The sequence below is a fragment of the Peromyscus maniculatus genome, chromosome 17 (genome assembly GCF_049852395.1).
Source record: "Peromyscus maniculatus bairdii isolate BWxNUB_F1_BW_parent chromosome 17, HU_Pman_BW_mat_3.1, whole genome shotgun sequence".
NCBI lineage: Eukaryota > Metazoa > Chordata > Mammalia > Rodentia > Cricetidae > Peromyscus > Peromyscus maniculatus.
The window spans coordinates 48,113,425-48,141,356 of record NC_134868.1 but is presented as its reverse complement, the minus strand read 5'-3'; the positions used below and the strand labels follow the sequence as shown (position 1 = coordinate 48,141,356).

The following is a 27,932-nucleotide window of genomic DNA, read 5'->3' as shown; positions in this document are numbered from 1 at the left end:
AGGAAGAAAGAAAGAAAGAAAGAAAGAAAGAAAGAAAGAAAGGCCAGAAAGTAGCCAAAGAGCCATGAAGGAATCCACGAACCACCAGGAAAATACAAAACCACACAGGAAGGTAGTCTTGGGCTTAGTTTAGGGGTAAGTTTCACCCCATGCTCTCTGGCATTAACTTGGCATCTGCCAGTGCTGACGCCTCCACCTTCAGTGTGAAGCAGCCCCAGCTTGCCCAGCTTGCCCAGCCTGCCCAGCTTGCCACATGCAACAAAATGAAAGTGAACTTGATACAGAACAAAACAAAATTAAAATAATCTGTCCCTGGAAAGTTGGAGTTGTATGATGCAGATGTTCAGTCCAAACGTAATTGCCTGAATGGTCCTTGGACCTCAGTTTCCAAGTTGATTTGATGTAGTTTAGCATCTCCAGGAACCAGGAAGAATGGAGTACAAACGTTCTCTTCCTCCTTCTTAAGGACTGGCTTACAGGTGATATTTTATGAATAATCAGCATGGTGTGGTTTAAAAAAAAAATCAAACACACAAGATAACATGAAAACCATTAAGAATGAGTGGAAAAATAGAAATAAGAATCAAGAAATAGCGACAAAATCGATACAAGCAGCCAGGAGGAGAAGACAGAGCAACCACAGCTCAGGCCTCAAACACTGGAGCCAGAAGACCACATACAGACATGCTCTGCCTGCAAAGATTTGGTTGCTATGAAAATATTATTCCAGTCCTGGAGAGGAAGAAGGCAGTTTTCAGGCAACAGAGCTTGGCATGTTCTAATCTATCAGCAGATACGTCTTAAAGAAATCCTAAAGGGAACTCCTGGCTAGCTTCAGCTTGACATAGCCCTGAGGTATCTGAAAGAGTCTGAGCTGGGCTATTTCCCCCAACAGATTGGCCTGTGGGCCCATGGCAGGGGCGCGGTGGGTTATTTCTTGATTGCTAATTGATGTGAGAGGGGCTTCATCCATGGGCAGGTGGACCTGGGCTGTGGAAGGAAGGTAGCGGACAGTGAACATAAGAACAAGGTAGTAAGCTCTGTCTTTCATAGTTCCTGCTGACGTCCCTCAGTAATGGCCTGTGACCTGGAAGTATAAGCCAAATAACCCTCTTCCTCCCCAAGCTGCTTTTGAACGAGGGTCTTCTGACAGCCAGAGAAAAGAAACCAGAATGGGGCAAATAAATATGTGCAGGGGAGAGCAGGGCGGGAAAGGTTGGGAATACGTGGGCAAATCAAAGCTACCCAAATCAGAGAGACCTGTGGATGCTGGGGATGAGGGGCGCTGGGTGAGTACCTACTGAGCATGCTCAAGGGCCCGCTCCCCATCCCCAGCAAGGCAGAAAACAAAACAAAAACCTACAGCCGGCATACTTTTAGGTAGTTTGATACATTATTCCCCTTAGAAGTCGTCTGTTAGAATTAAAAATCTTCAGTGCACTGACAGCTGCCTTGGGTATGATGTGTATTGTTATCCTTGCTGTGACCCTAACCAAAAGCAACTTGGGGTGGAGAAGGGTTTATTTCATCTTCTAGCTTGTATTCTGTCACCAAGGAAAGTCGGGGCAGGAACCTGGCGGCAGGAACCGAAGCAGAAGCCATGGGAGAGTGCTGCTTACAGGCAGCTCCTTGTGGCTTGCTCGGCCTGTTTTCTTAAAGCAGCCAGGCCCCAGCCAGGCTCTCACACGTCAATCATTAATCAAGAAAATTCCCTGTAGACTTGTTCCCAGGCAATTTGATGAAGATGTTTTTCTCAACTGAGGGTCCTCATCTCAGGTGAACCTAGTTTAAGTAAAGTTGAAAAAAAAAAAAAATAACCAGAATATGTTTTCACACCTGATGCTTAAACATGATTTAAAAAAAAAAATGGGTTAAAGGAGTAAATAAAACTGGATTTAAGGAAGCAGCTTACATAGTTTGGATACATGCAGATTGCTTAAGTAACTAATCCACCAGTGAAGGCCAGCTTTAGAAACAGAAACATGACTTAAGCTAACAGGGAATTTCCAGGTGATAATTTTCCATACGAGGTTTAGAAAAAAAAAAAAAAACCAAGTTCATAAACCAAAAATAAAAAGTCCTTTGACAAAATTAGATGACCAAATCAGAAGAGTTGGGCCGCAAAGGCTCACAGTCCAGCCCCCCACCCCCACCTCCCTCCTCGGAGGGCATCATTAAACACAGTCAGAGGGAAACATTTGATGTCTCACCCCTATTAAAAGAAAAATTCTACCTCTGTGTGCGCATGCCTGTGTTTGTGTGTGCATAATGTGTGGAGGCCAGAGGTCAATGTTGGGTGTCTCTCTCTCTCTCTCTCTCTCACACACACACACACACACACACACACACACACACACACACACACACACACACACAGTCTCTCATGTAGAGTTCAGCTCACTGACTCTACTACACTGGCTGCCAGGAGCTCCAGGATCCTCCCATCCCCCCTCCCCAGCACTAGGATCACAGATGTGAACCGCACTCCCAGATGTTTGCTTGGGTACTGGGGATGGAGACTGTTTTGGTTAGGGTTTCTATTGCTGTGAAGAGACACCATGACCATGGCAACTCTTATAAAGGAAAAACATTTAATTGGGGTGGCTTACAATTTCAGAGGTTTAGTCCATTATCATCAATATGGTAGACAGGTTGCTGGAGAAGGAGCTGACGGGCAGGCAACAGGAAGTAGTCCGAGGCACTGGGTGTGGCTTGAACATATACGAGACCTCAAAGCCTACCCACTCAGTGACACACTTCCTCCAACAAAGCCACACAACCCCAACGAAGCCACACTTTGTTGACACTCCCCATGAACTTATGGGGGCCAGTTACATTCAAACTACCGCAGAGACTCAAATCCTTATGCTACACAGCCATTGTTTTACTTGGGAGCATCTCCCCAGGTGCTTAAAAGAAAAAACTGTTAAGCGAGTCAGGCTGAAGCCAGACCTTTTGTTGACTCCGAAGGAAGGACAGGAAATAAATTACTTTCTGGAGAGAAATAGGTACCTTGAACTTCCTAAGGGGGAATTGACTCTTAGGGGCATGACCTGCTGACAAGCTACAGAATTGTGCCTGGAAGAGGTTTAAATACTTGACACCCTGAAAATATTTTGGCTGTCAGACAGATCCCCAAATCCCCACCCAAGTGGACCCTATAGGCAAGACATCCTCCAAAGACAGTCACACGGGTACACGGTGCCAAACTGAGGCAAGTGACAGCAGATGGCCGTGGCAGATGTGTTTAGTACTGGGGTGGCCTCTGGGGAGTTGGATTATGAACACAGCGGTCTGGTTTTACTGTTTTGCCTGTTGGTGAGCACTGTGTACAACAGCTATGTTAAGTTGGGCAAAGGCCTGGGGACTTGGCTTGCAGTGAGTGCAGTGGGCCTCCGATGTCCGCAAAAGGCATGTTTATGGACCCTGCCTGCTTGGGAAGGAAGGCTGTGCCTAGGGAAAGAGTAAACCCAGGATGCTTGCTAAAGTTAGGAACATTGGGTTTCACATGGTGTCTCAGCACTCAAGATGGGAACATTTCCGCCTTTCCTGTTCTCCTTGCTGCTCTTTTGGTTGGAAGAATCTCAGAGGCCGGGACACATCCTCGATCCTGAGATGAGGGGAGTGCCTGCCCGCACTGTGAGGGGCTCATGGGATGGGATGGAGGATGCTGTCGCCATCTTTGAAAAGTGTGGAGTCACGTTCCCCTCCTTCCCCATGTATGTGGATACAGCTAGTCATAGAACCTTGAAAATCCCATTGCATGGGGAAATTTGTCTTGGGATGAAATGGGGTGGAGAGGGTACATCTGGGAGCTCCCCCAGATCCTCAGGACTCTCTCAGGGGATCGTGAAGGTCTTTCTGGGCTTGTAACATGGTCAAAAACTAGCATTGGGGAAACTTGTGTTAGACACTAGGGTACACACAGTGTGACTCACTGGAGAGCCTCAGAACCTTCCCAACGACTCCAGTGTTCAACATAGGCTCTGGAGACACTTAAGAGGAATGACCCCAGGCTGTCTTGGCAAAGCTGCTATGCGTGTTACCAACTGGGGAGCACTTGGGGAAATGAAATGATACATCCACGAGAGCTTTAAGGTTAAATCCAAGGAAATGGGAAGTGGACGGGAATTACGTAATCCTGTGACCTCCGGGGGACATCACAGAGCCTGGGATGACCACGTTTACTCAGCGTAAGGTGGCAACATTGCCCCTTCTCCTTCCCACCCTGTGCCATGTGGACACTACTGCCCAGAATCTTCCTTACATGAAGTCAAGACTCAGGGGGAAGGGTGTCTGACCCTGTTTCTCACACAAAGGGACCACACTCCTGCATCGAACCTGCCTTAAACGCCCAGCAGGCACACTTGATAGATTTCAGTGTTAATGAACATTGTTTTGCCCCTCCAGAACCAGAGTTAGCCACCAGGGAAGAGGGCGCCAGTTACTCCTTCCTTCGGCGGCTCCTGCCAGCACTGGTCAGGGAATACTAAAGCCAGGTTCAGGTCTCTCAGAACCCACAGACAGGAAAAGCAAATGAATCCAGAGGGACTCACGGACACCTCCACCGACAGCCCTGCTCCCAGCAGGCTAACCACGGAAGCTGAAACACAACCAACATTCCCCTTGGGACCCACCCAATCTCCCAGGCTTCCACAAAAGCTCAGCCTGGACCCTGAAGAAGGCAAACGACCCCCACGCACAGAAAAAATATACAAAACAATTCTGCAAAAATGTTTCAATCACCTGGGGAAAAAAAATCATTCTCTAGTTGGTTTGGTTTGTGCTAAACAAAGATAGAACACTAGCGCCACCTTGTGGGAAGCTGTACCATCATCATCCACTTAGGGCCCCGCCCAGGTCCAGGCCCCTGGAGGCTCTACCCAGGCTTCTTCTTACCATGCATCTGGGCCAAGGTTCTGGTGATGTCCTGGATGGAGAGCCTCACCTGCTGCAGGGCCTGGAGGAGGGTGTCCTGGCTGTGTTGCAGAACGGCGTCCACTCCCTGAACCAGGGCCTAGGAATGAGATGCACTTTCTCAGTTCATTCACTACTTTCTGTTAAAATCCGAAGAGCAGGGAGAGCAGCCCGCACCACTGGGGTATAGCGCTGCAGCATAAGCTATGACATCAGGGTCCTCAACGCTAATGTTTTCTCGTTCCTTTTGGGTTTCCCATATGATGGTCGTTTCTACTCTGGCCTCCCCAGCTGGGACATCCTCCGTGCAGAGGGCTTGTGTGACATCGGACAGGTTCCAAAGACTCCCCAGTTTCTCGGCTCCATCAGCCCGGAAGCCCTCCTTGCCTTAGACTGATCTCCTCAGCTAGACCGATGAACTACCATCAGATGCTGAATCTTCCAGCAGACGAGACTAATGGATGAGGACTGAAATGACCAGGGATTTCACAACAGGGTGCGCATGTGCCTGGAACCCAGGGCTCGCACAGGCTGAATTCCTGCTGGACCACGGAGCTACACTCCGGCTCCTGCTTTCACTTTTGAGAGTGGAAGATTCTGCAGTAATTATATCAGGACTCTATTGAACAGCAGGCATTCAATAAAGCCATAAATCCATCTTAATCTAGAGATAAGGGTGAGAGATGAAGGTTTCCGCTTCATTGTCTATTGTCTTATACCCTGCCCCGCTAGAAGCCGTGAGTCCTGAAGGAAAAGAAATGAATTTTGAAGCCCCCAAAGGCTGGGTCACCTGGGTGACCTCAATGATGCTTGCTATCTGGAAGAGACCATTTCTTCTGTCTCTGCAGAGTTGCAAGAAATTCACACACACACACACACACACACACACACACTCACTCACTCACTCATTCACTCACTCAGATCTTAACTCAGCTGACATTTCTGTAGGGAAATTTGCCGGATCCTTCAAGCATAGATGTGCTTTTATCTGTCTATTCACAGAACAGCCTTTTTCTTTTTAACCGATGTGACTCCAGCTTCCGCAGGGCCATGAGCTGTGACAGCTGGCACAGTGACTTCATTGCGCCCTGCACGTGACACCTGTGTGTAGACGGAGGAATGGTCTACTCCAGGCTGAACGGGTGCTGACACCAGAGACTAGCACTCAGATCTCTTCCTTCAGACTTCACCAAGTAGGAGAAGGCCTGTGTCTGTCCACATGGAGAAACCCACCACCGGGAGAGGACAGAGTGGGTGTGGGACTGAAGACAGAGGGGCGGTGAAGCAAGAAGATACCTTAATGCCAGGCGCCGCTGCCTTCTCCACCAAAACCGTCACCAGTATGAAGGCCCGCAGGCTCTCTCCCCCGGGGAAAGAGACGATGGTTTCCAGGTTACTGGGAGAAAGAGGCCACCAGGGAAAAAGGAGAGCATGTTGGTTAGAGCCAAATTGCCCTGACCTGAAGACCCTGGGTGTTTACCGTGGCCTAGAGGATCATTGACCTTTGGCCCAGAGTCATGGGAACCTACCCTGCTGGACAGTTCTTAGCAAGAGGTTTTCTGGTCCTTGGGGATCCCATCATTCTTGTGTAAAGCTAAGGGGTCTTAGAGCTAGAGTGATCAAAGTGAATCCTATGTCCCCTTTAACGGAACTGAAATTGTGGCTCAAGGAAGTGAAGCAGCTTATCTTCTTATCTAGGGGCATATAAATGATTGTTCATGGCCAGATCCAGCATAGTTTAAGAACTGAATCGAACCCTCCCCACCCCCCCCCCACCCCGCCCCCGCTTTTTTTTCTTTTGTGTTTTTTGTTTGTGAGACAGGGAGGGCCTCACCATGTATTGCATATTGTCCTCAAACTCACAACCACCCTGCCCCTGCCTGCCAGGTGTGAAGATTATGGGTGTGTGCCTCTGAGCCTGGCTGGAGTCCTAACCTAGAATGAAATGCTGCCACAGAGCTGGGGCGGGAAGTCTGTCAAGAGGGGTCATTTCTAATCAGCCTGACATCTCCCATCAGATTCAAAGCTGACCCGATCAACAAATCCGAAGAAGTAGCGCCGTGCATCTGCTTTATCTCTAGCAAGCATGAGCAAAGCCAAGACTCGAACCTCACAGCATCAAAGCAGATGGGAGTCACGCATTGCCATCTGCCGTCTGTCCGGCAGAGGTGTGTTCGCTCAGGGAATGATGTGGGCACCTTCCACCTACACTCTCCGCAGAGTTGAGGGGGATGTGAGCTCGGTGCCCCAGTGGCTTCCCAGCCAGCTTTGCTCCTCAGGGAAGGCAGAGCCTCTGACTGTAGACCAGACCTACCCGCAAGGGCCCCAGTCCACCAGACGGCAAGGGTTTTCAAGGGGACCATTCACCGTTGCCTGCCTGCATCTGGCCTTTGTAAATATCAGAGATGAGAAATCCCTGTGAGACTGCTTGGCTCCCCACAGTGAACAACACGTTCATTGTTTTTTGACATGGCGGCACTTTTTATTGCAGACCGACAGGGACACGTGGTTAAGAAAAATGAATCCCCTCACCCCTCCAAGGTTGCCTCCCTCGGAGCTAACGCTGGGACTATTAAGTTTGTAGCACATTCCTTGGCACTTTCGCGAGTTCTTAGATGGCTGATGCCGTGCCGCTGTCCACAGAGCTTGACAAGTTCCCCTCTAGTTTTATCATAAGCCTTTAAAGGGAACAGGGGTTCTGACAGGACGCTTACCTGATTTCCCATGGTCTGGTCACATTTCAGTTATTGGCAATGACAAAGAGAAAAAGAGAAAAGAACAACTCAGTGTGGAACCAGAAACCATTCTTGGGGTCCCGGTACCCGGACTCACACACTCATCGGCAACGCCCATGCATACACACACACACATCAGCGCATGCCTACAACAGCACGGTTGTGACTAGACAGTGAGCCACTGAGTGACAGCGTGACCTGGATCTCAGCTCACAGCGCCAGAGCCCTGTGTCTGCGCAGGCCCACATTCCTCCATGCTTCTGTTTAGCTGTCCCTCACCACAATCCCCACGTCAGTGACTCTAACCCTACCCACCTGCTACGGCTCGCCTTAGATCAGCGTCTGCCCCCTCCGGGCTTCCCCTGCCCTTCTCCTGGAATTCTAAAGACACCTGATGTCTCTTTAGATGTCCTGATCTGTCTCAATACTGAATTGCTTTGGGAGTGGTTCCCTTCTATTTCTTTCATTTCTGCAAAGCACCGAGCTCCGTGTTGACATCTTAAAAGATGTCAGGAATACGTTCACCCAAAAGGATGGCAGGGGAGCCCCAGGCCTGCACCTGTGTCTCAGGGCCCTGCACCTCCCTGGCTGGTTGTTTTTGACTTTCTCACCCCAGAGCAGACACATTCTCCCTTTAAACGTGCTGTCTCCTTTTGCCTTGGGTCACAAACCTAGCTTAGTCAACACAATACAGTCACCACAATAATCCATGCACATATATTTATTGTCTCACCCACCCCAATTCTAAGCTAGATTCAATAGCTTTCCATGCATACCAGTTTTTTATTACTGTATAGTTGATCAAAGATCAAGCCAGGGCTACCTACAACCACCATGCCAAGAAAGGTCTCTTTATATGCAGCCTCAGTTTCTCCGTTGTGGTTTTAATTTATCGCAAAAGTAAATGTTGCCTTGTGTCTACAACCTGAAACAAATTTGAGTGTGAAAATGAAGTGTTCACGGATTTGTTGTTTGTGTAAAAGTCAGTAGACAAATGCTTCTATGCCCAGCTCGACTGTGAGATGGTGTAAACTAGGTGGGATGGACGGCACAAATCAGAATCCCACATACCTAGAATCAATCATTCATTCATAATCATAGCGCTCACTCCTCCCTGACACCCAGTCCTAACCTGACTTGAGTGAAGGGTAGAAGGGGTCGTACACCAAGTGTGTGCTGAGAAAAAACAGCACAGTGTGATTATGCAGGAGGCTGAAGTTGGGAAATCCAGATGTGAAGTGGAACCAACACGGAAAAGCATCTGGGGCCAACGTACTTAGAGCCCACAAAGAAGAAAGGCCTGCAGTTTAAATGTGTGTGTTCACTCTTTCATGGGAACTGTAAAGCAAACGATGAATGTGAATGCACGGCTCGCTATAAATCAGCCCTAAGCCCCTGAGCCTTTTTTCCGTGAGGGCAGTTAAAGTTCTGGGTCTTCCCGTGCCTGAATCTCAGTCCACTGATATCGGAAGAATCCTCTCCCTCCTTACCCTTCTGGGTTCCTTTTGGTCCAGTTTGTCAGCACCAGATCAGAGTGGACCAGGATGGGAGGGAGCCCCAAGTTCCTGGAGACTTCAACAAAAGGAATGGCAAGACTTCTGGGCAGCACCTTGAGGACAGGAATCCCAGCAGTTAGTATATTCTGTTAGCAGAGGAAATCACCATGGCTGGCTGTGATAAGGGATCCAGAGACCAAGCTTGAGTTTCCTGAGCAGTCCACACCTGTCCCCTGCACACACTTCCTGGGAGAAATCCAGTGGGAATACTGTTTATGAGAACACATTGCAAAAGATGCAAAAGTCAGAAATGGAGGATACTGTACACACAATGCACAGAACCTCTGAAAACTGTACACACAAAAGTGTCCCCAAAATGTTTAGTGTACATTGAGGACTAAGAATGAGCAATGTAAATTGCTCTATAGCCAGATAATAGATTATAAATAATATATAAGATATATATATATATATACACACACAGATACAGGCATTGATCACATGATAGAGAAATAGAAATGGAGAGGTAGATACACATAGATAAAAATAGGTGTGTGTGTGTGTGTGTGTGTGAGAGAGAGAGAGAGAGAGAGAGAGAGAGAGAGAGAGAGAGAGAGAGAGAGAAAATAAGAGACAGAGAGACACACACACAGACAGACATGGACAGAGAGACAGAGAGGTGAATGTAGGCACATTCATGCCAGGTTGAGTGTGTAGAAGTCAGTGGACAACCAGGCGGTGGTGGCGCACGCCTTTAATCCCAGCACTCGGGAGTCAGAGGCAGGCGGATCTCTGTGAGTTGTTCCAGGACAGGCTGCAAAGCTACACAGAGAAACCCTGTCTCGAAAAACAAACAAACAAACAAAAAGTCAGTGGACAATTTCAAGTATTTATCCTCACCTTCCACCTCGTTTGCGACATGCTCTCTTGTTCACTGCTGCCTACACCAGCTTTCATGTCAGGTTCTGGGGACCCCAGTTCCAGGGTCAGGTCTGTTTGGAAGTGATTGACCCACTGAGCGCCTCCCCAGCCTAGGACTGAAGACAGTTTAAAGAAGATCTGCGGCTGCCATTCTTTCTTCCTCAGGGCTGGGAAAGACGTGTGTTGGAGGGAAGGAACCATTGCAGAGTTTGCAGAGCGTGGAACTCTGTAGCAAGCTTCTGCAGCCGTGTGGGGTGGGGAGGATGAGAAGGTGTGAGGTTGTCACTCAGCTGATGGGGGGGCGGGGTCAAGGAAGACTTCCAAGATAAAGGAGTGAGGAGGCTGGGGTGGCCCTGGGGGCTGGACATTGCTCCTCTCCTCCTTTCTCTAGCCTTCCTCATAATTCAGGAGAGCATATGGGAACTCATTACATTGTCACTGGCCCAGTTTTTAAACTTTCCAACATCGGACATTGGACACTTGAGTTCTGAAGATGAGACACAACATGCTATCATGTTAGAATCTGAAGGAGCAGCCGGGCAGTGATGGCGCACGCCTTTAATCCCAGCACTCGAGAGGCAGAGGCAGGCGGGTCTCTGTGAGTTCGAGGCCAGCCTGGTCTACAGAGTGAGATCCAGCACAGGCACCAAAACTACACAGAGAAACCCTGTCTCGAAAAACAAAACAAAACAAAAAAAATCTGAAGGAGCACCGGGCTCTTCCCAGTCTCAAGTGTTTACATGTGGGATGAGTCAGGCAAAGCATAGCTCAGGCCTCTCACGAAACTGGGTAGCTCAGGAATAAGAGCAACACCTTGCTTTCTGGGAAAGAGAAACGTAGGCAAAGGGAAGAGGAAATAGTTGGAGCGCCTGTTGAATGGTGAAGTGTTGACGGAGCACACACAGGCCCTGGAATCCATCCCAGTGCTCTAACAAACACAACACAGAGGAGGAACCATTAACTGGACAGAGTGGCCCACGGCTGTAATTCCGGAGCTTGGAAGGCTGAGGCAAAGGGATCACAAATTTGAGAACAATTTGGACTAGAGAGCGAGTCCTAGTCTCTTTGGGGCTACTTTGTAAGACCTTGACTCAAGAGAGAGAGAGAGAGAGAGAGAGAGAGAGAGAGAGAGAGAGAGAGAGAGAGAGAGAGGGAGAGAGAGAGAGAATTAAATAAAATTAAAAGATTTTTTTAAAAAGAAAGAAAATGAAAGGTAATGTTAGTTTCCTCCATGGGTAGAGAACATGGCTTGCATGCCCTAAGGAACAAATTGAAACCTGAAAGTCACACAGAGTCTTAGATGAAGAATTGATCTAAATGAACAGCAGGCTGGGCAGAAAGCAGTATTAAGGAAATAAGGGGGTGATCTCATCTCTATGTGTCCTGGGCAAACCCCATCCTACTTCCGTGGAATCAGGTGCTCTGGCCTTCCCTCTGTCCTCAGGCTGCTCAGGGCAAAGGAGTTGACCTTGAGCTTGGGACAGCTCCCCCAGATGTCTGTACAACAGAGCGATTATGAAAATCAAGATAACCGATGTCTCTAGAAATATAAAATTCTTCAGGGAGTTTTTATGAGTTCTCGGGATCTAAGGAAGATTGTCACACTCTTTTGGAATGGGGGTGTCAAAAACCTTTGGAACTGGCCATTAGTCTGAAAGAAAATCAGCTCTGTAAAGCGGGGGGGGGGGGGGGGGGGGGGGGGGGGGGGTAGTCCTAACCCTCTCCTTGCCTTCTTCTGATTTTGGGGGACTGAGCAGTGGAACCTGGGGCTGGTGGCTTGATTCTTGGTACAGGGACTCCGGGATCACCTGAGAGGCCTCCCTTTGCCCCTCACCTTTTGGGGTTGGGTCTCTCCTTCTTGCCAAACGAATCCCATGGTGATGGCGGCCAGCACCAGGTGCGCCAGGCGTCGCTCCCGGTGCCCCTTCAGGAACCTGCAGTCCAGGAGGGGCATCTGTTGAAGAGATGTTAAGATCAGCCACTGAAAAACTAAAGGCTGGGGCACTAAGACAGGGGTCCCGTGACTTGAGGGTGACTTAGAACGCTGTTTAGCTTTCACCCGAGGGATATCAAAGTGGCTTCGAGCATACCCACTTAACCCAGCTCTTAAAGCGATGCAGTGTGGGAGGTGCAATGTCTTGGGGTCGAGTATCCAGGCTGTGTTCAGGTTGTGCCCAGTCCCTGGTCTCCATCTGTTGCTTTGAGGGTCGCAGAGTAAGCATCGAGGCTGACTGGCCTCATCGTATCTACTGGCCCCTAGCTTTTCAACCCCTTTAACCTTGTAACAACTTTAAAAAGAGCAAGATCCAAGCCAGGCGGCGGTGGTGCATACGCCTTTAATCCCAGCACTCAGAGCCAGGTGGATCTCTGTGAATTCGAGGCCAGCCTGGTCTACAGAGTGAGATCCAGGACAGGCACCAAAGCTACACAGAGAAACCTTGTCTCAAAAAACAAAACAAAACATCTCTGTGAATTTGAGGCCAGCCTGGTCTACAGAGTGAGATCCAGGACAGGCACCAAAGCTACACAGAGAAACCCTGTCTCAAAAAACAAAACAAAACAAAAACAAGATCCAGTGGATTAGGGATATAAACTCCCTACAAAAGGCTCAGCAGGGTATAAGGCTTACACCGGGCCCTGGTAAACCACCCACAACCCAGCAAGATGAGGTGCCGGGGCTTTCCACACAGCTCGGTCCCCACCTCGTCCCATGGGAAACCACAGCTTCTGGTGACACGGAAAGCAGAGCCAGTGCGCAGTCGGGCCACACCAGCTTCCCTGTCCTGCCGGGCTGCCATCAGCTCATTGCTCATCCCTTTGGCACTCCCCCTCATCGCTCCCTTTGCTCCACAGGCGCCTCGGAGGGCAGGCGGAGGGCAGGCTGAGGGCAGGCGCCACTTGAAGCTGCTGGCGACACTGGTTTCCTAGGGTTGATGCCTGGGCAGAGGGGGCGCAGGGCCCTTCCTTCTCCCGCCGCTAGGGGGCAGGGTCTGCCTGCGGCTGCGGTCGCTGCAGAGGCTGGCCACGGTAGTTACCTGGTAGTCTCTACAAGAGGCTTTTTTTTTTTTTTTTTTAAGTATCTGTGCAAGAGGCTTCATTTTAAAAACAGTGTCTGAATTATGAGGCTGAAGACCCCATGCAGGAGCCAAACTGTCTCAGAGGCATTTGCCAGGGTCACAGAATCAGGAAGTGTGGAACCAAAATAAGACCAAAATGTTTTCACCCTAAAACGAAGGCCTAAGATTTCTCCTTTTTTTAGGTATAGGCCATGAGTTACTGGAATAGGCCGTGAGTTACTGAAACCAGCCAGCCCAGACTCCAGAAACCGGAAAGTGTAAAGTACAGAGTCACAAGGTATTCGTGAGGTGATGACTGCTGGACCACGGGAATGTCCTCTCCCTGGCTCCCTAGATAACTGTTTGACCACAGAGTGTCCCAACCCTAGTCTCCATAGTGACTGTTTAATCACCAAATGTCCCCACCTGGGGGCAGCCAATGAGAAATGGTGACATGGTGACTGGCAACCACCTCCTCAGAAGGAAGATTGGATCATGATTTCTGTAAGTCCCTAGACACAAGCCAATCAGAAATGTACATGTATGGAAATTCTCTGCTGTTGCAGTTTTGCGGTTTTTGCCTTTAAAAGCTGTGCAAGCCGGGCGGTGGTGGCACATGCCTTTAATCCCAGCACTCGGGAGGCAGAGGCAAGCGGATCTCTGTGAGTTCAAGACCAGCCTGGTCTACAGAGGGAGATCCAAAGCTACACAGAGAAACCCTGCCTCAAATAAAACCATAGATAGACAGATGATAGATAGATAGATAGATAGATAGATAGATAGATAGATAGATAGATAGATAGATAGATAGATAGACAGATAAATAAATAAAAATAAAAGCTGTGCACAATTCAGGCTGGACACTTCCTCCAGCCTCCACTGTGCTGGGTATGTTGGACGAAGTCCCTGCCTAGGCTTGTATTGATCATGGATATCCCGAATTAAAACCTTGTTTTTGCATTCCAGTATGCTCATCTTCGGTGGTCTCTCTGGGGGTCGAGATCTGGGCACGACAGAAGGAATGAGGAAGTTCTGTGGATTGACCACAGCTCACTTGGGTCATGAGTCACAGGTTTTGTTTAAAAGTTTCCAGTAGCCACAGTTCTTTAAAGCCAAAAAGAAGTAAAATTAGTCTTCATAATGTACTTTGTTGAGTCAATGTATTTTGTATTTTAATAGGTAATCAGTATAGAAGTCTTTCAAACTCTTGAAAATCTATTCTGTGCCTTCTCGTTTTGTCCTTGGCCACATCTCAGGTGTTGTAGGACACCAACGGGACAGCCTAGGTATAAAGGATCAAGGTCCACTGGAAGAAGGTTGCTCAACATTTCAGGGTTGCTGGCCCCGCCTTCTAAACATACAGATGATTAAAAAAGCAACTATAGGGACTGAAAAACAAAATAATTATCTTTGTAGTTAATCACTTGGCCTATACAAACAGCAGCAGATGGTTAGGGGGAACGCTATACACCCCTTATCTTCCCGAGCCGAAAGCAGTGGCCACACATTCTGGAATTTTCCATAGTTCATTTTCTTTTTCAAGTTCAGCTCTGCTTTGGTTTAGAACACAAAGAATTGGGTTTCATTGTCACATTTTAGTGGTGGGGGGGAATAGAGGTTCCTATACACCACACACACACACACACACACACACACACACAGTTTATTTTCATTACTTCATTTCCTAGCATTTGCTTGTTGGAAAGGCTGCTTCTTCAGCTCCACATGGGTTTGCTGGTGCAAACTTGACCCTGAAGAAAGGCTGCCATTCACTTGCCTTATTACAGCTCTAACTGTCCAATCGGACTCTCTGTAAAAAACAGTGGTGTTCCTTTAAAAAGCACCTTTTTAAACTTACAAAGTAATTGAAATCGGCTGTAAAATGTCAGGCACAAACAAGTGTATATGCATACTTTATAATCAGAAAATGGTCTCTTTGGAATCCGTACCACACCTGGGATAGAAACTGACATTAGAAATTTAGTGTGCTGTATTGGATTGTGTATTTAACCAAATATTATAGGACGTTGTTCGATTATGTATTTAACCTGACAAATTTAATCTCAATGTTCTTTTCTCAGAACTCGGTAAATATTCAGGGGCTCTCTAAACCAGCTCTGCCACCCTGCTGACTCCCACACTGGGGCACTGAATATTTCTGACACACATGAGGTACTTGTATGCAGCACTTCTTGAATGTATTGAAAAGTATACTTTGATACAAAGTCTAGCAAGATGAATATGCACAAGCCAGGATATTTGTTTTTCTACAGAATGGAAAAAGAGTCTTTATGTTGACACACCTACACCTCCAGCATTCTGGAGCCTGAGGCAGGAAGACCTCAAATTTGAAGCCAGTCCAGAAGACATGTTAAGACCCTCTCAGAAGGTAAAAACATATGTCTCTCTTTCTATCATTTACACATGTATGGATGTTAAGCGCACATTCACACAAAGTAGTTTCTGCATACATATACTACCATACACTTTCTGGTACTCCGAAAACTGTAGGGCAAGGTGTATAGAGTAGCAGAGACACAGACACGTGCCTATGTGGCCACTTACTGGCTGTACATTTTCATTTATTTAGCAAGTATGTTTATTAATGGAGGTTCGGGGGCATTCCCTTTTATCCTATTCATCTTTTCTCTTTTATTCACTATGGCTATTAAAATGGCTTCATGAAACGGCCTTGTGTATTCTTTTTTAATTTTTTTTTAATGAGTATTTCTGGAAGATCAATTCCTAGCTGTAGCAAAGCACATGCATATGTGATATCTTCACTGGTACCATTACCTTACTTATCACACAGAACCGTCCTAACTGTTTGTCCCACTGCATCCTGGCTACTAACCAGCTAGTCAGTATAAAAGAGGGTGGGCAAAATCAGAAGCATTGGTTTGTAGGTCTCACAATGGGAGACCCTCTACCGCTGGGCCCTTCACCTGACGCACATCTAACATTCTTGTGGATTCCAGATTTCAGCTAGAGAGAGAAGCATGAGACTTTCCCTTTGAGGGTGAAATACCTTGTGAAGAGTTTTAGGGAACAGTGTGTATGTTCTTCAAACCCACAGCTTGATTCAGGGTAATATGCTCACCGTAGGTTTTTGGGGGTGTGGGGCGTAGATCGACATTAGTACTTTTCTTATCTTGTTCTCCACCTTAATTTTTCCTTTGATGTTTTTATTAGTATTAGTGTTTCAACAGTGTGTACAAACCACCTCTGAGCCCTTTCCCAGCAGATTCCCTGCAGACTTTGCATGAGTTTTGTGCAAAAATAAACTAAAATAACTCTTTTGGGATTGCACTTTCTTACATGGGTCAGCCTGAATGGGGGTTTTGGGGAGAGGAGATTTATCTAGGGTGTTACTGGGGCCTGCCGCCTGTCCTGACTTCTGGATATCCTATGAGGGCCATTTGATGAGTATTTTTAAATCAATTTATAATTAGACATTAAACGTCAGCAAAGAAGGTCCTGGAAGGTAGAGTGCCTTCTTGTGTCTCTGAAATCCTGCGGCTTTCATCTGACAGATGGAGCCGAGAAAGGGAAGTAATATGCAGATATTGGGTGTTGTTATAAGGCAGGAACTGTGACAGGGTCCTGACAAAGGCCATTAATGCTCACAACAATGGGATGAGGGCTTCCTCCATTTCTCAAAGGAGGAAGTGAGATTATGAGGCTCTCTCAGAGTTTCAGTGCTTACTATGAAATTCCTGAATCAAAGCATGTTTTCTTAGTAACTTGCCTTCTGGAGGGGGGTGGCTTCAGGTTTCCCAACACCAAGACGTCATACTCTTCTGTATTTCTTTTTGAGGGAAATTGCTTACTCTGTCACAGATATACCTCATATACTTACATGCATGCAAATTTTAATGTGCTGTCTATGGAGTTCATTACTTCTCCAGAGCCATGGCTGACCTTGTCTTTATAAATCAGAAAGACTTTTTATTCAGCTAATATATGACACTGTAAGGTCAAGCTAACCCACTCAGAGGTAGCAGAGCACCCACCATGTTTGGGACAAGCCCCCTGAGAATTTCCATGCCCGTCTTCCTCATTTTCCCTTAATTTATTCTCAATGCTCGTCTATAATCATTTTTACACAAACACACAATGAGGACTTGATATGTTGTGGGTGTTGTTTTTGTGCAAGCCTGGGAAGGCAGATTTGATGACAATCTCATGGCTATAATCAGTCCCTATGGCCGGGTCAACTGTCTCACTCCCACAAAGCTGAGCAGAAAAGGTCTACGAAGATGGAAGAAGGGTGACAAGGGGCGTGAAGAGAATAAAAAATCAAAGTACCTTGTAGACATGGGCCTGGAGCTGGTGGCTCTCAATTAAGTGAGGGAGCTTGTTGGCGATTTCCATCCAAGGCCTGTAGTGATCAGGAAGTTCTTTCTGTGTTTCAAATAGAAAACAGCTCAGTCGTTCAGATCTCTCTGGAAAGCAAATTTGGAATACTCTTCCGAATTCAAGTCAGCCCAGGTGAGCAAACAGAGCTCACTACAAGCCTGGCCTTAGGCTAGACTAACCACACAGACATGCAGGTGACTAGAATACAGATCTTGTGCTCCTCATATCATATAGCAAGGGATGGGAAAGTGCAGGCAGATGGGTCCAGATGTAAATCACATGCTTCATGCTGTTGTGTGTCTGTGAGCTTGGCACTCTATTGAGAATGGAAGTGGTTAATTCTCTCACCTGCTCTGAGAATGAAGAGAGAATAGTCACAGAAACATGAAAATAGGGCCTGGTTTCGAAGTCCAAGCGTGACTTTTCTTTTCTTCATTTTTATTTTTGTGTTTATAGTCTTTTGAGACAGAGGTTTGCTATGTAGTCCAGGCTGACCTTGAACTCACAATCCTCTGCCTCAGCCTCCCAGGTACTGGGTTGTAGATATAAGCCCTCAAGTCTACAGTCTTATTTTTTTATTTTGAGACAGTCTCTGTGAGTTGCCCAGGCTGCCACTGACCTCATGATCCTCCTCTTGCGGCCTCCAGTGTAGCTGGGGTTACAGGCTTGAGCCACCCGGTTCGGCTACATCGATGTCTATGAATCGATTTATACTGAAATCCATCCATTCCCGTTTGTCTATGGCAGCTTTCTAGACCTGAAAAACTGCAGCAGAAAGCTGCATGCTATCCAAAGGAAGTTTATTTGGCATTTCAGAATATGTTTGCCAAACCTGGGTGGGGCCCAGTGGCTTTTCAGTGAACCGGTTGTCTAAATTCATGTATGGCCTCTTGAGTTAAAGAGAAGTGGGCTGAAGACCATGACCGTGTTTATGAATTGAGTGACTATGTAACAGGTGAGAACACAAAAAGGAAATGCGAATAGAAAGCAGAGTAGACAAAGAGCTGGTTCTCAATGGATCGGGCTTACACAGCTGTAGAAATTAACGCTATGTACCAAGAAGCGTGCGCTTCAGAAAGAAAGTCACTCAAAGGGAAACCGGAGAGTGTGGTCGGCGTTTCTGAGGCTGATGAGAACTGAAACAAGAAGCAGGTCTAGGTTAGCACACTGGGGGATATTTACACAGCAGGCACAGTCATGCACTCCATCAGCACAGATAAAAAAGAAAGTTCTAGAAGTTCAATGAGCCATCGAGAAAGACCACAGGGAAGTCAAAACTTAAGAGGATTTTATGAAAGGCACTAATCAGAAGATCAAAGGCATCAATATAGAGTTAAATAAGGCCACCCCTTAGCCACAAAGCAGGGCAAGGAAGTGCGTGCTAGATTCTCTAGGTTTTGTTGTTGTTGTAAACATTGAGGTCAGGGTCTTGGAAGCTGGGTTCAAATACTCTTGTGCTAGGGAAGTGCAGGAATATGTGGATGGACTTTTTAGGGGAGCTATTAGTGAAAGGGCACCTGCTTTCATAGAGGTCTTCTAGAAATAAGTTGATGGACTAGAGAGGGGTAAGCATTATGCTGAGAATGGGGAGAGGGGAGGAACTGACCCTGAGCAAGGTGACAACATGGAAGGCCAGGAAGTTGGACAGTACACACTTGGAGACGTCGTGGTCAACAAGAGACCCACAAATCACTTGTGTGTGTTGGTGGGGGAGAAAGGGAGTCTTTTCTCATGAACATCTGCATCTCCCAGGATTCAGGGCTCACAACTCCTGCTTAACCCACAACCCCAGTATTCCCAACATCTTGCCATAAACTCTGAAATGTTTGGACTTCAATTAGTCTTTTCTTTCCTTTCTTTGACTCTGAAGTATTTCCAAACTGGACGCCTTGGATCAAGCTGCATCAGGAGGGGCGGCTGTAGCTCCTGACTGATGGCGGTGATGCTGGGGAAGATCTGCATCAGACTCAGTCATAGGTCTCACGGCCTGCCTACTTCTGGGAGGCAGAGTCTATGTTGCTCCACGCGACCCCCACCCAACTCCACCCAGCCTTTGTCCTGGACGGAGATCATGGATGGTGTCATCGTCCGCAGAAGACAGCTACAGGTACAGAACTGAAGAGAGCGGAGTTGAAACTGATAGACATTTGGCAGCAAGAGAAGGTAGAGCACTTGCCTAGTACTGTGAGCCTTGACTCTCATCCTTAGCTCTGGAGAGAGAGAGAGAGAGAGAGAGAGAGAGAGAGAGAGAGAGAGAGAGAGAGTGAGAGAGAGAGAGAGAGAGAAACAGAGAGAGAGACAGAGAGACAGAGAGATGGGGAGGGAAATAAATGGCAGAGAGATAGAAAATAGATGATAGAGATAAATAGATGATAGAGATGATGATGACAGATAGAAGATAGATAGATAGATAGATAGATAGATAGATAGATAGATAGATAGATAGATGGTATTAGATAGATAGATGGTATTAGATAGATAGATGGTATTAGATAGATCAATGATAGATAGATAGATAGATAGATAGATAGATAGATAGATAGATAGATAGATAGATAGATAGATAGATGGTATTAGATAGATCAATGATAGATAGATAGATAGATAGATAGATAGATAGATAGATAGATAGATAGATAGATAGATAGATAGTGATAGACTGAAAGATTGATTTATCTGTGAACTGGCAACTTATTTCAGCTCACTGGTCTGATCTTAATGGAGACTAAGCGGGCCCAGCCCCTCGATAGTCCCCTCCCAGGGTCCAGGAAGAATCTACAACCAGCTGATAATTAATCTTTGATAAAAAGAAATTAATCTATGTACGCGAAACTCCTTAGTCCATACACTTTATTATCCTGTGTCAGTTCTCTCTCTACAAGCTTATACTCTGCTCTCATTTTTAGCTCTTTTCTTGCCTGATTTCTCTCTACATTTATCTGCTGTCCCCTCCAGGTTCTATCTAAATTCCTTCATCTTAGTTCTGCCCCTCATCCATCTAGTTCTTTCCCATATCAGCTCCTCTCCCATCTCCTTCTCTCTCATCTGGGTCTTCCTCATCTTGTTCTTCCCCATCTGGCTCTTCCTCATCTTCCATCTCGTTCCTCTAGTACTCTTTTCTAGCCCTTCAATCTACTTCTTCCCCATCTCAGTTTGTTCTTCTCAAGTTCTTACCCATCTAGTTCTTCCATTCTCTTTTCTCTTCTCTGTCTCCTTATTCTCTCCGTTCTCCCTAAGTCTCCCTGGAATCCAGTTATAAACCCAAGCAATAGCAATCCTCTGGCTGAGCAAGGTCACCAGGCTTGAATTCTATGGGGTCATAAAGGCAGGTAAGAATTTTCCTCAGGCAGTGATGTCAGGCTTTCTTTTACAATCCAAAATGGGAGGGGTGAAAGAGGAGGTCAACTGAGTGCTAATGACCGGTTAGCATATCAAAAAGGGGACCTGTGTGCTCAGTCTATATTCCAAGAAGTGGTTAGGTAAGAAGTTAGAGGTCTATAAAGTTAGTAAGGCTGTAAGAAAGGAGGGTCCGAGCTAAATTGTGTAAAGCTATTACTTAATGTCCACCTGACCTAGGTGGTGTCTCCTGGTGGAATTTACCTTAAGTCAGGAGACTTGTATGTGGACTGTTATTACTGTTAGTCCTTGAAAGTGGCTAAGGGAGATAACAGATTCCAGTGCTGAAAGGGGAGTAACTGATGGGCTGGAGGAAGGAAGCCTTTCCTCAGGCTGTTCTCCAAATACCTGGAATGTGTATGTCCAGAGAGCGATCAGTCCACACTGTTAGTACTTCTTAGGGAAAAATCAATTGGGAAAACTATGAAGGCACACATGATTTTCATATAACAAGCCAAATAACACCAAAAGCTCCTTGGAATTTGGCTTCCTCTAAAGGAATTCCTTGATCCCTTCAGGTAGTGGCTTTGCCAAGCTGTGCTGTGGCATAGTCTGTATGTCAAATTGCTCTGATTGGTCAATAAATAAAACACTGATTGAAACAGAAAACCACACATGTGAAGTCACAAAGACTCAGATGCCCTCCCTGGGTGCGCAGGATGGAAGAAAAGCTGTCACTAACCATCACCTGTATCTTTTCTTCTTTGGTACCTAAAGAAGGAATCCCCCACTTAGAGTTAAATTAAGCCTGACTGGATTCTGCCTTCCTAGTTTAGGACATCTTAAATAGTTTATTTCTTAATATTGAGACTCTAGTCTACAGTCTAATTTTTCCATTAGATCCCAGAGGAATGTTACCCTTCTTCATTTCTAACGCCTGGTGTTTGGACTCCTGTAAAACTCAACAAACCAACACAACCACAGAGCTGTCCAAGTGTGGTCAGTGGCCACAGTACCTGTATCCCTTGGGAACTGTTCAACCTGCAGACGCTTGGCCCTCACCCCAGACATACTGAAGCCAACACTCTGATGGAGCCCTGCAGCCAGTAACCCACCAGCTAATGCTGACTCCGCCCGAGTTTGACAACCATTATCAGGGACCAAGCCTTGCAAGTAATCCCGATGGGGAAGAAGGGCTTGAAAGGTATTTTACAACCTGTTTAAATAGGGAACGATATCTCAGCCCTGGGTGTTGCTAGGCTCCCTGGCCTCTTCAGTTCTTACCTAGGAGACTGCTAAACACCCCTCTCATACAGCACCACAACTCATTCAAAATGCATTCTGTCTGCCAGCCTTTCCACTGGAGACTGAAAAAGCACAGAATTGTGTTAGTCACTCTCCATTGCGAGATTTCATGTTGCCGCATTAGCAACAACAGTGACAGGCAAGATTCGCATTAGACAGCAGACATCTTCTTTGACGTCAGTTCATACCCTACCTGTCGCATTCATTTAATTAATTGATTGATCTCCCCCCCCCCGCCCCCCCGCCCCGCGGGATTATCCCTTTGTTGTCGTCTGAGGTCTCTAAGTTCTTAGACACCGGTCATTCCTCTCAAGTCTGGTTGTCTAGGGAATTTGTCTTACAAATTCAGACAAGTTGTTTCTTCACATCTCCACATAGCATCAACTATGAGTGCTGTGGAGAGGGGAAGAGAGAGAGCTTTGGGGCCTCTGGGAGTTGGCATTTTCTGAAGTCCAGAGGGGCCCTGAAAGCTTGCCAGACACCTACAAATTCCCCATGATAGAGCCTGCTATTACCTGTAAGATGACATGGAGTGTGGTCTGGTTAGCCCCTGACTCAAACCTAACAGCTAATATGAAGCTGGGCATGATGGGAAGTGTTAGCTCATTGAAAAGCACCTGCCTAGCGTGTGTAACAACAACAATAACAACTAATAATAATAATAATAATAATAATAATAAACCCAAATAAACAAACAAAAAAAGAAAATGCTTTGAGTACAGAGGGCAGGAGAGAAGCATCAGTACTATCTAGCCAACCAGAGAACTTCTGCCCAGCTCTAATTTACTTTCCTTTTGTAAGCCAGGTGGCTCTTCAGGTAGGCTGGTCAAGACTAGTTAGATCTCAGATAAAGGGTCAGAGTAACTACTAAACATCTCTAGCTTCATTATAATAAATCCTACATCGCATGCTCCATGACACCCTCAGTAACACCACAGTTAACAGTTGCTAGGGGAGTGACCAGAAAGAGCCATGAAAGATAGGAAAGGAAGGCTAGGCAGATGTCCCCAGAGGTAGGACTGATGACCTGAGATCATCCCAAATCCCACAAGGTGGCAGGAGAGAACCAGTTCCTGAGACAGTTATCCACTGACCTCCAGAAGCACGCTGTGGATTCATTCTGAGTGTGTGTGTGTTCTGTCTGTCTGTCTGTGTCTCTTTCTGTCTCCTCCCTTCCTCCTTCCCTTCCTTCCTCTCTGTGTCTCTCTGTCTGTTTCTGTCTCTGATTGTCTCTTTCTCTGTCTCTCTCTGTCTCACTGTTTTTCTGCGTCTCTCTCTCTCTCTCTCTCTCTCTCTCTCTCTCTCTCTCTCTCTCTCACACACACACACACACACACACACACACACACACACACACACACAGTAAGCGAACTTTTTAAAAAGAATTGAAAAGGGGATGTTGACAGAATTCCTGGGAAATCTCCATCTAGTCCCAGAAAATACTTGCCTGTGCTTCCCAGTGATATATGCCTCCTGGCTATTAGCCTAACTCCCCTGTCCCAATCTCTTTGATCCTGTGCCTGTAACCATAACAGAGCATGAAGTTAGCTTGTGGTTTTACCTCCCACAGCTCCCATTCTTAGTCAAGGATAAGTCTTTGCTACTCAGTTGCTGTTCTGTCTTGTTAATGGCTTCCCAATTCCTAGAGAAGTAAAGGATAAGGTCTTTGGGTCAAAATTGCTAACCCGGTTTTTAAAAAGCATAAACTCTGTAAAGTAGACAGTAAAAGTAATCCAGTTCTTACCCTCCCATTTAGAATAACAACGCTTGGAAGGTTCCAGTGTGATTTGTGTTTTTCCTAGTATATGACCTATGCAGCACACAGATCGTTAACAACTTGTTACTATTCTTATTTTTAAATTTTTAGATTTCTGCAAGTTCAAAACTCTTTTCACAAGATATAAGTAATTGTATTTTTTTTCTTTCTTTTGTTTTGAAACAAAATATCACTGTGTAGTCTGGGCTAGACTGAAACCCAATATGTATCCCACTTAGAGTGTCCTCAAATTCATGGGAATTCCCCTGCCTCAGCATCCTAGCCTGTCATTACAAGTGTGCACTGCCACATAGTCAGTCATTGGATTTTGTGTGTATTTTAAATAGCTATTCCTAATGGAATAGTCAAACAGACCAATATTTCATTCATTTTCCTGGTCTAAAATCATGCTTAGAAAATCCCTTTCTTCCAAAGCCATCTCTTTACATTATTTAGAATCTTCTTACTGATGCTTATCTTTAATCCATCTGTGTTTGTGTTATGGGACTCCTGTTCCATGATCCCCATGATTATGAAACATAGAAAGTAAGAGCCAGGCAGATCTCTGTGAGTTCGAGGCCAGCCTGGGCTACCAAGTGAGTCCCAGGAAAGGCGCAAAGCTACACAGAGAAACCCTGTCTCGAAAAACCAAAAAAAAAAAAAAAAAAAAAAAAAGGAAAGCAGTTAATATTGACTGTCAATTTGATGGGGTCTGGAATCACTGGAGAGACAAGCCTCAGGGCACGCTTGTGAGAGGTTATCTAGATGAGATGAACTGAGGTGAAGACCTGCCTTAACTGTGGGTGGTACCACTCTACGGGCTGGGATCCTAGACTATAAAAGGGACAGAGCTAAGAGCTGGCATTCGGCTCTCTCTGTTTCTTGACTGTGGCTGCACCATGGCCAGATGCCTCAAGCTCAGGCCACCATGGTTTCCCCTCCTGATAGACATATGTACCCTTGAACTGTGAAACAAAACAGACCTATTCTTCCCTCCGTTCCTTTTCCAGAAGTGGGGTGAGCAGAGATAATAAAGTCTTTGACCTTTCTCTCTCTCTCTCTCTCCTTACCCTTTCCTTCTCTTTCATTTTTGGCTTTTGGAGACACGGCCTCTTGCCTTACCCTCCAGAGTGCTGGGATTTCAGGTGTATACCATGACAGGCTTACATTTCTTTCCTTCTAGCAATCAATGTCCCATTTTATGTTTATTTATCTTTCAAAATAAACTTTAAACAAGAAAAAGACCTTTACACAGTTCTATGTACAATATCAAATGTGGGCCAAGAATACACTTAAATCGTTAGTACTGAATAACCAAGAGAGTGGACTTGATTCAAAGAGCTCACGAGTGTTATTGTTTAGAGAAAGGATGCTGACATAAGGTTTGCCAGGCTAACACACAGCCAAATGTCTTATAAAGCGTTATACCAACCAGCATGGTGTTATAATTTCCTTCTTTTTATTTTATTTATTAATTATTATTATTATTATATTTTTTTGAGGCAAGGTTTTACTATATAGCCCTGGCTGGCCTGGAACTCACTATGTAGACCAGGCTGGCCTTAAACTCACAAAGATCTACCTGCCTCTGCCTCCTGAGTGCTGGGATTAAATATACATGCTACCAGGCCCACCATCTGCACTGGTTAGTTTTTGCCAATCTGACACATGTCAGAAGGAGACTTACTGAGGGATTGCCCCTATCAGAGTGGCCGGTGGGCAAGTCTGTAGGGCATTTTCTTGTTAGTGATTGACGTGAGAAGGTCCAGCCTACTGTGGGCGGTGCCAACCCCTAGGCGGGTGGTCCTGGAAGGTGTAACAGGATAGCTGAATAAGCAGAGGGGTAGCACCCTTTCAGGTTCCACATCAGTTCCTGCATCCAGAGACCTGCTTGAGTTCCTGACCTGACATCCCTCAGTCATCTATCGTGATGGGGACTCAGAAGCCACATAAACCATTGCCCCCAAAGCTGCTTTGGGTTGGTATTTTGTCACAGAAACCAAAAAAACAAACTAGAGCACCCTCTCAGGGAATCACTCCACTTGTACCCAGAGCGTCTTATAGCTAGGCAAGGGTAGGGGAAATGAAATGGGCCGGGGGTGGGGGGGGGGAGGTAACAGTTCCGGGAAATGATGGTGGAGACAGAGTCAAGTTCACTGCCAATGGCTTCTTCCGGAGGGCTAGCAGTATTGTAGTGACGGTAAGTTCAATTGGTACAAGAAGAAAAGTTGGTTCCAGGCTTAGGACCACGTGATCTCGTTACCATAGTATTTTATATACTATAAGAAAGCATTATACTGTTAGGTTTCAAACCCGGGACAAATGGCCAAGGTGCCTATTTAATATATCAAAGCAGACCTGGCTCCCAGCTTCCCCTAGCATCCCTCAGTCCCTACCTGCTAAAGGGCCCTCCTGGCTGGCATACCCCGCCCCCTACCCTAAATTCTCCAGCCCGGAGGCTGGGCTGCCTTTCCCTAAACGCCCTTCCCTATAGAATTCAGCCATTTTGCTCACCAGTTCTCTCTTTTGGGCCTCCTGGCTGCTGCACCTGGTTCCTCTGATCACCCCCTCCCTCCCTCTCCCCCATCTCCTCACATGGCTCAGGATTGTGTCTATTCTGGACTCTCCTAGATGTCTCTGCCTCTACCTGTGTTCTCCCTTTTATCTACAGTAAACTTTCTCCCCCACCATACCTAGGAGCAGTCACGTCCTTTTCTTTTTGTTTCTTTTTTCCTTCCCTCCTTTTTTCTTTCTTTCTTTTTCTTTCTTTCGTTCTTTCTTTTTCTTTCCTTCTTTTTTCTTTCCTTCTTTTTTCTTTCTTTCTTTCTTTCTTTCTTTCTTCCTTTCTTTCTTTCTTTCTCTCTCTCTCTCTTTCTTTCTTTCTCTTTTTCTTTCCTTCTCTCTTTTTTTTCCACTCAGGCCTGACTGCCTGTTTCCCCATTATCTCCAATCTTGTTGGCTCCTTAATACTGGCACGAAACCCCCACACTTCAGTCATTATATTCTCCTTTACTTAAAACCCATTTTCCAATCTTGGCCAAAGTTAACCATTATGCAGTCTGGCCTCTTAGTCTCTATATCTACTGTGGATTCACTGTGTTTCAAGTTCCTATTCAGCCTAGTCAGATGTGCCCCAGAGGCCATCCATGATGACCTCACGTTTCAGGGCAATGTTAGAATTCTTCCTTTCTGTCTTGTCTGAAAAGTACAGCCTTCTGTGGCAACTGATTCTCTACCATTTCTTCTAACCAGCCATAGCCCAATGCTTCAACCAAGAGCTTAGCATTTCTTCTAAAGGAGAAGGTACTGGTCTGTTTTCCTGGAGGGCATCCTCATGACCATTCCTGCCTGTCCTTCAGTCTACGCCAGGGGTACATGTACAGTGTCTCCTAACTCTCAAGTCCAAACAAACTCCAATTCCCCAGACTCCAAAAGGCAGTCCAAATATCTGGAAATAGACTCAACCTGGACTACAGAAGGATTTCTGGTAGTTAGATAAAAGCGAGCATTCCTCGGGAACTTGTGGAACTGGTTCCCCTCTACCTGAAGGAGTCTTTCCCCTTATCTCTGGCAGAAGGGACCCATGGTTACCTGTGGCACCAGGCTCCTTCAGTATCACAAGTACCTGTTATACATTTCAAAGTGCTTTAGCCCTTCCCATCCCCTCCCCTCCCCTAAGCTCCCTCCTGCTCACAGCTTCCCTCCCGCCAGCTACTCATTCTCCCTATGACCCCCCCCCCGCCCCCCGCTGTTCTTGCTACATTCCACCCCCTCCACTCCAGCTCTGCTCTACTCCGCTTCTCTATGCTTTCCCTATCCTCTGCCCCCTGCTGGGCCCCCCTCTCCCAGATAGCCCTGGCCATGTCCCTTCTGCTGACCACATTCACTCCTTTCTCTCTTTGCTCTGGACTCTTGCCAATGCCTCTGGCTGTTCTCTCTCTCTCTCCTATGTACAACAAAAAAACTTCCCCTTAACCAAACGGTGCAGTGGCCATCTTATCTTATCAGTGTATCTACTTTCCTTTATCTTTGCCCATAAATTATTTTCCAG

The 27,932-nt window shown here is 46.3% G+C and overlaps 1 protein-coding gene across 7 annotated transcripts in view; it reads right to left on the bottom strand.

Annotated features, from left to right (window-relative positions):
* Nucleotides 1-27,932, bottom strand: part of Ido2 (indoleamine 2,3-dioxygenase 2) — a 49,749-nt gene that overhangs the window by 18,502 nt on the left and 3,315 nt on the right. For 2 of the 7 annotated variants that reach the window (XM_016001544.3, XM_006983010.4), the window contains exons 2-7: nucleotides 17,434-17,529; nucleotides 11,904-12,023; nucleotides 9,143-9,261; nucleotides 7,632-7,646; nucleotides 6,214-6,313; nucleotides 4,900-5,017 (exon numbers count right to left, since the gene is read on the bottom strand). In XM_016001544.3, coding sequence (XP_015857030.1) covers nucleotides 4,900-5,017; nucleotides 6,214-6,313; nucleotides 7,632-7,646; nucleotides 9,143-9,261; nucleotides 11,904-12,023; nucleotides 17,434-17,529 — 568 coding nt within the window. Of the gene's footprint in view, nucleotides 1-4,899; nucleotides 5,018-6,213; nucleotides 6,314-7,631; nucleotides 7,647-9,142; nucleotides 9,262-11,903; nucleotides 12,024-12,771; nucleotides 12,942-17,433; nucleotides 17,530-27,932 lie in introns of those variants that run through there. The other 5 variants (XM_042262531.2, XM_016001545.3, XM_042262532.2 and 2 more) reach the window with 5 other exon arrangements.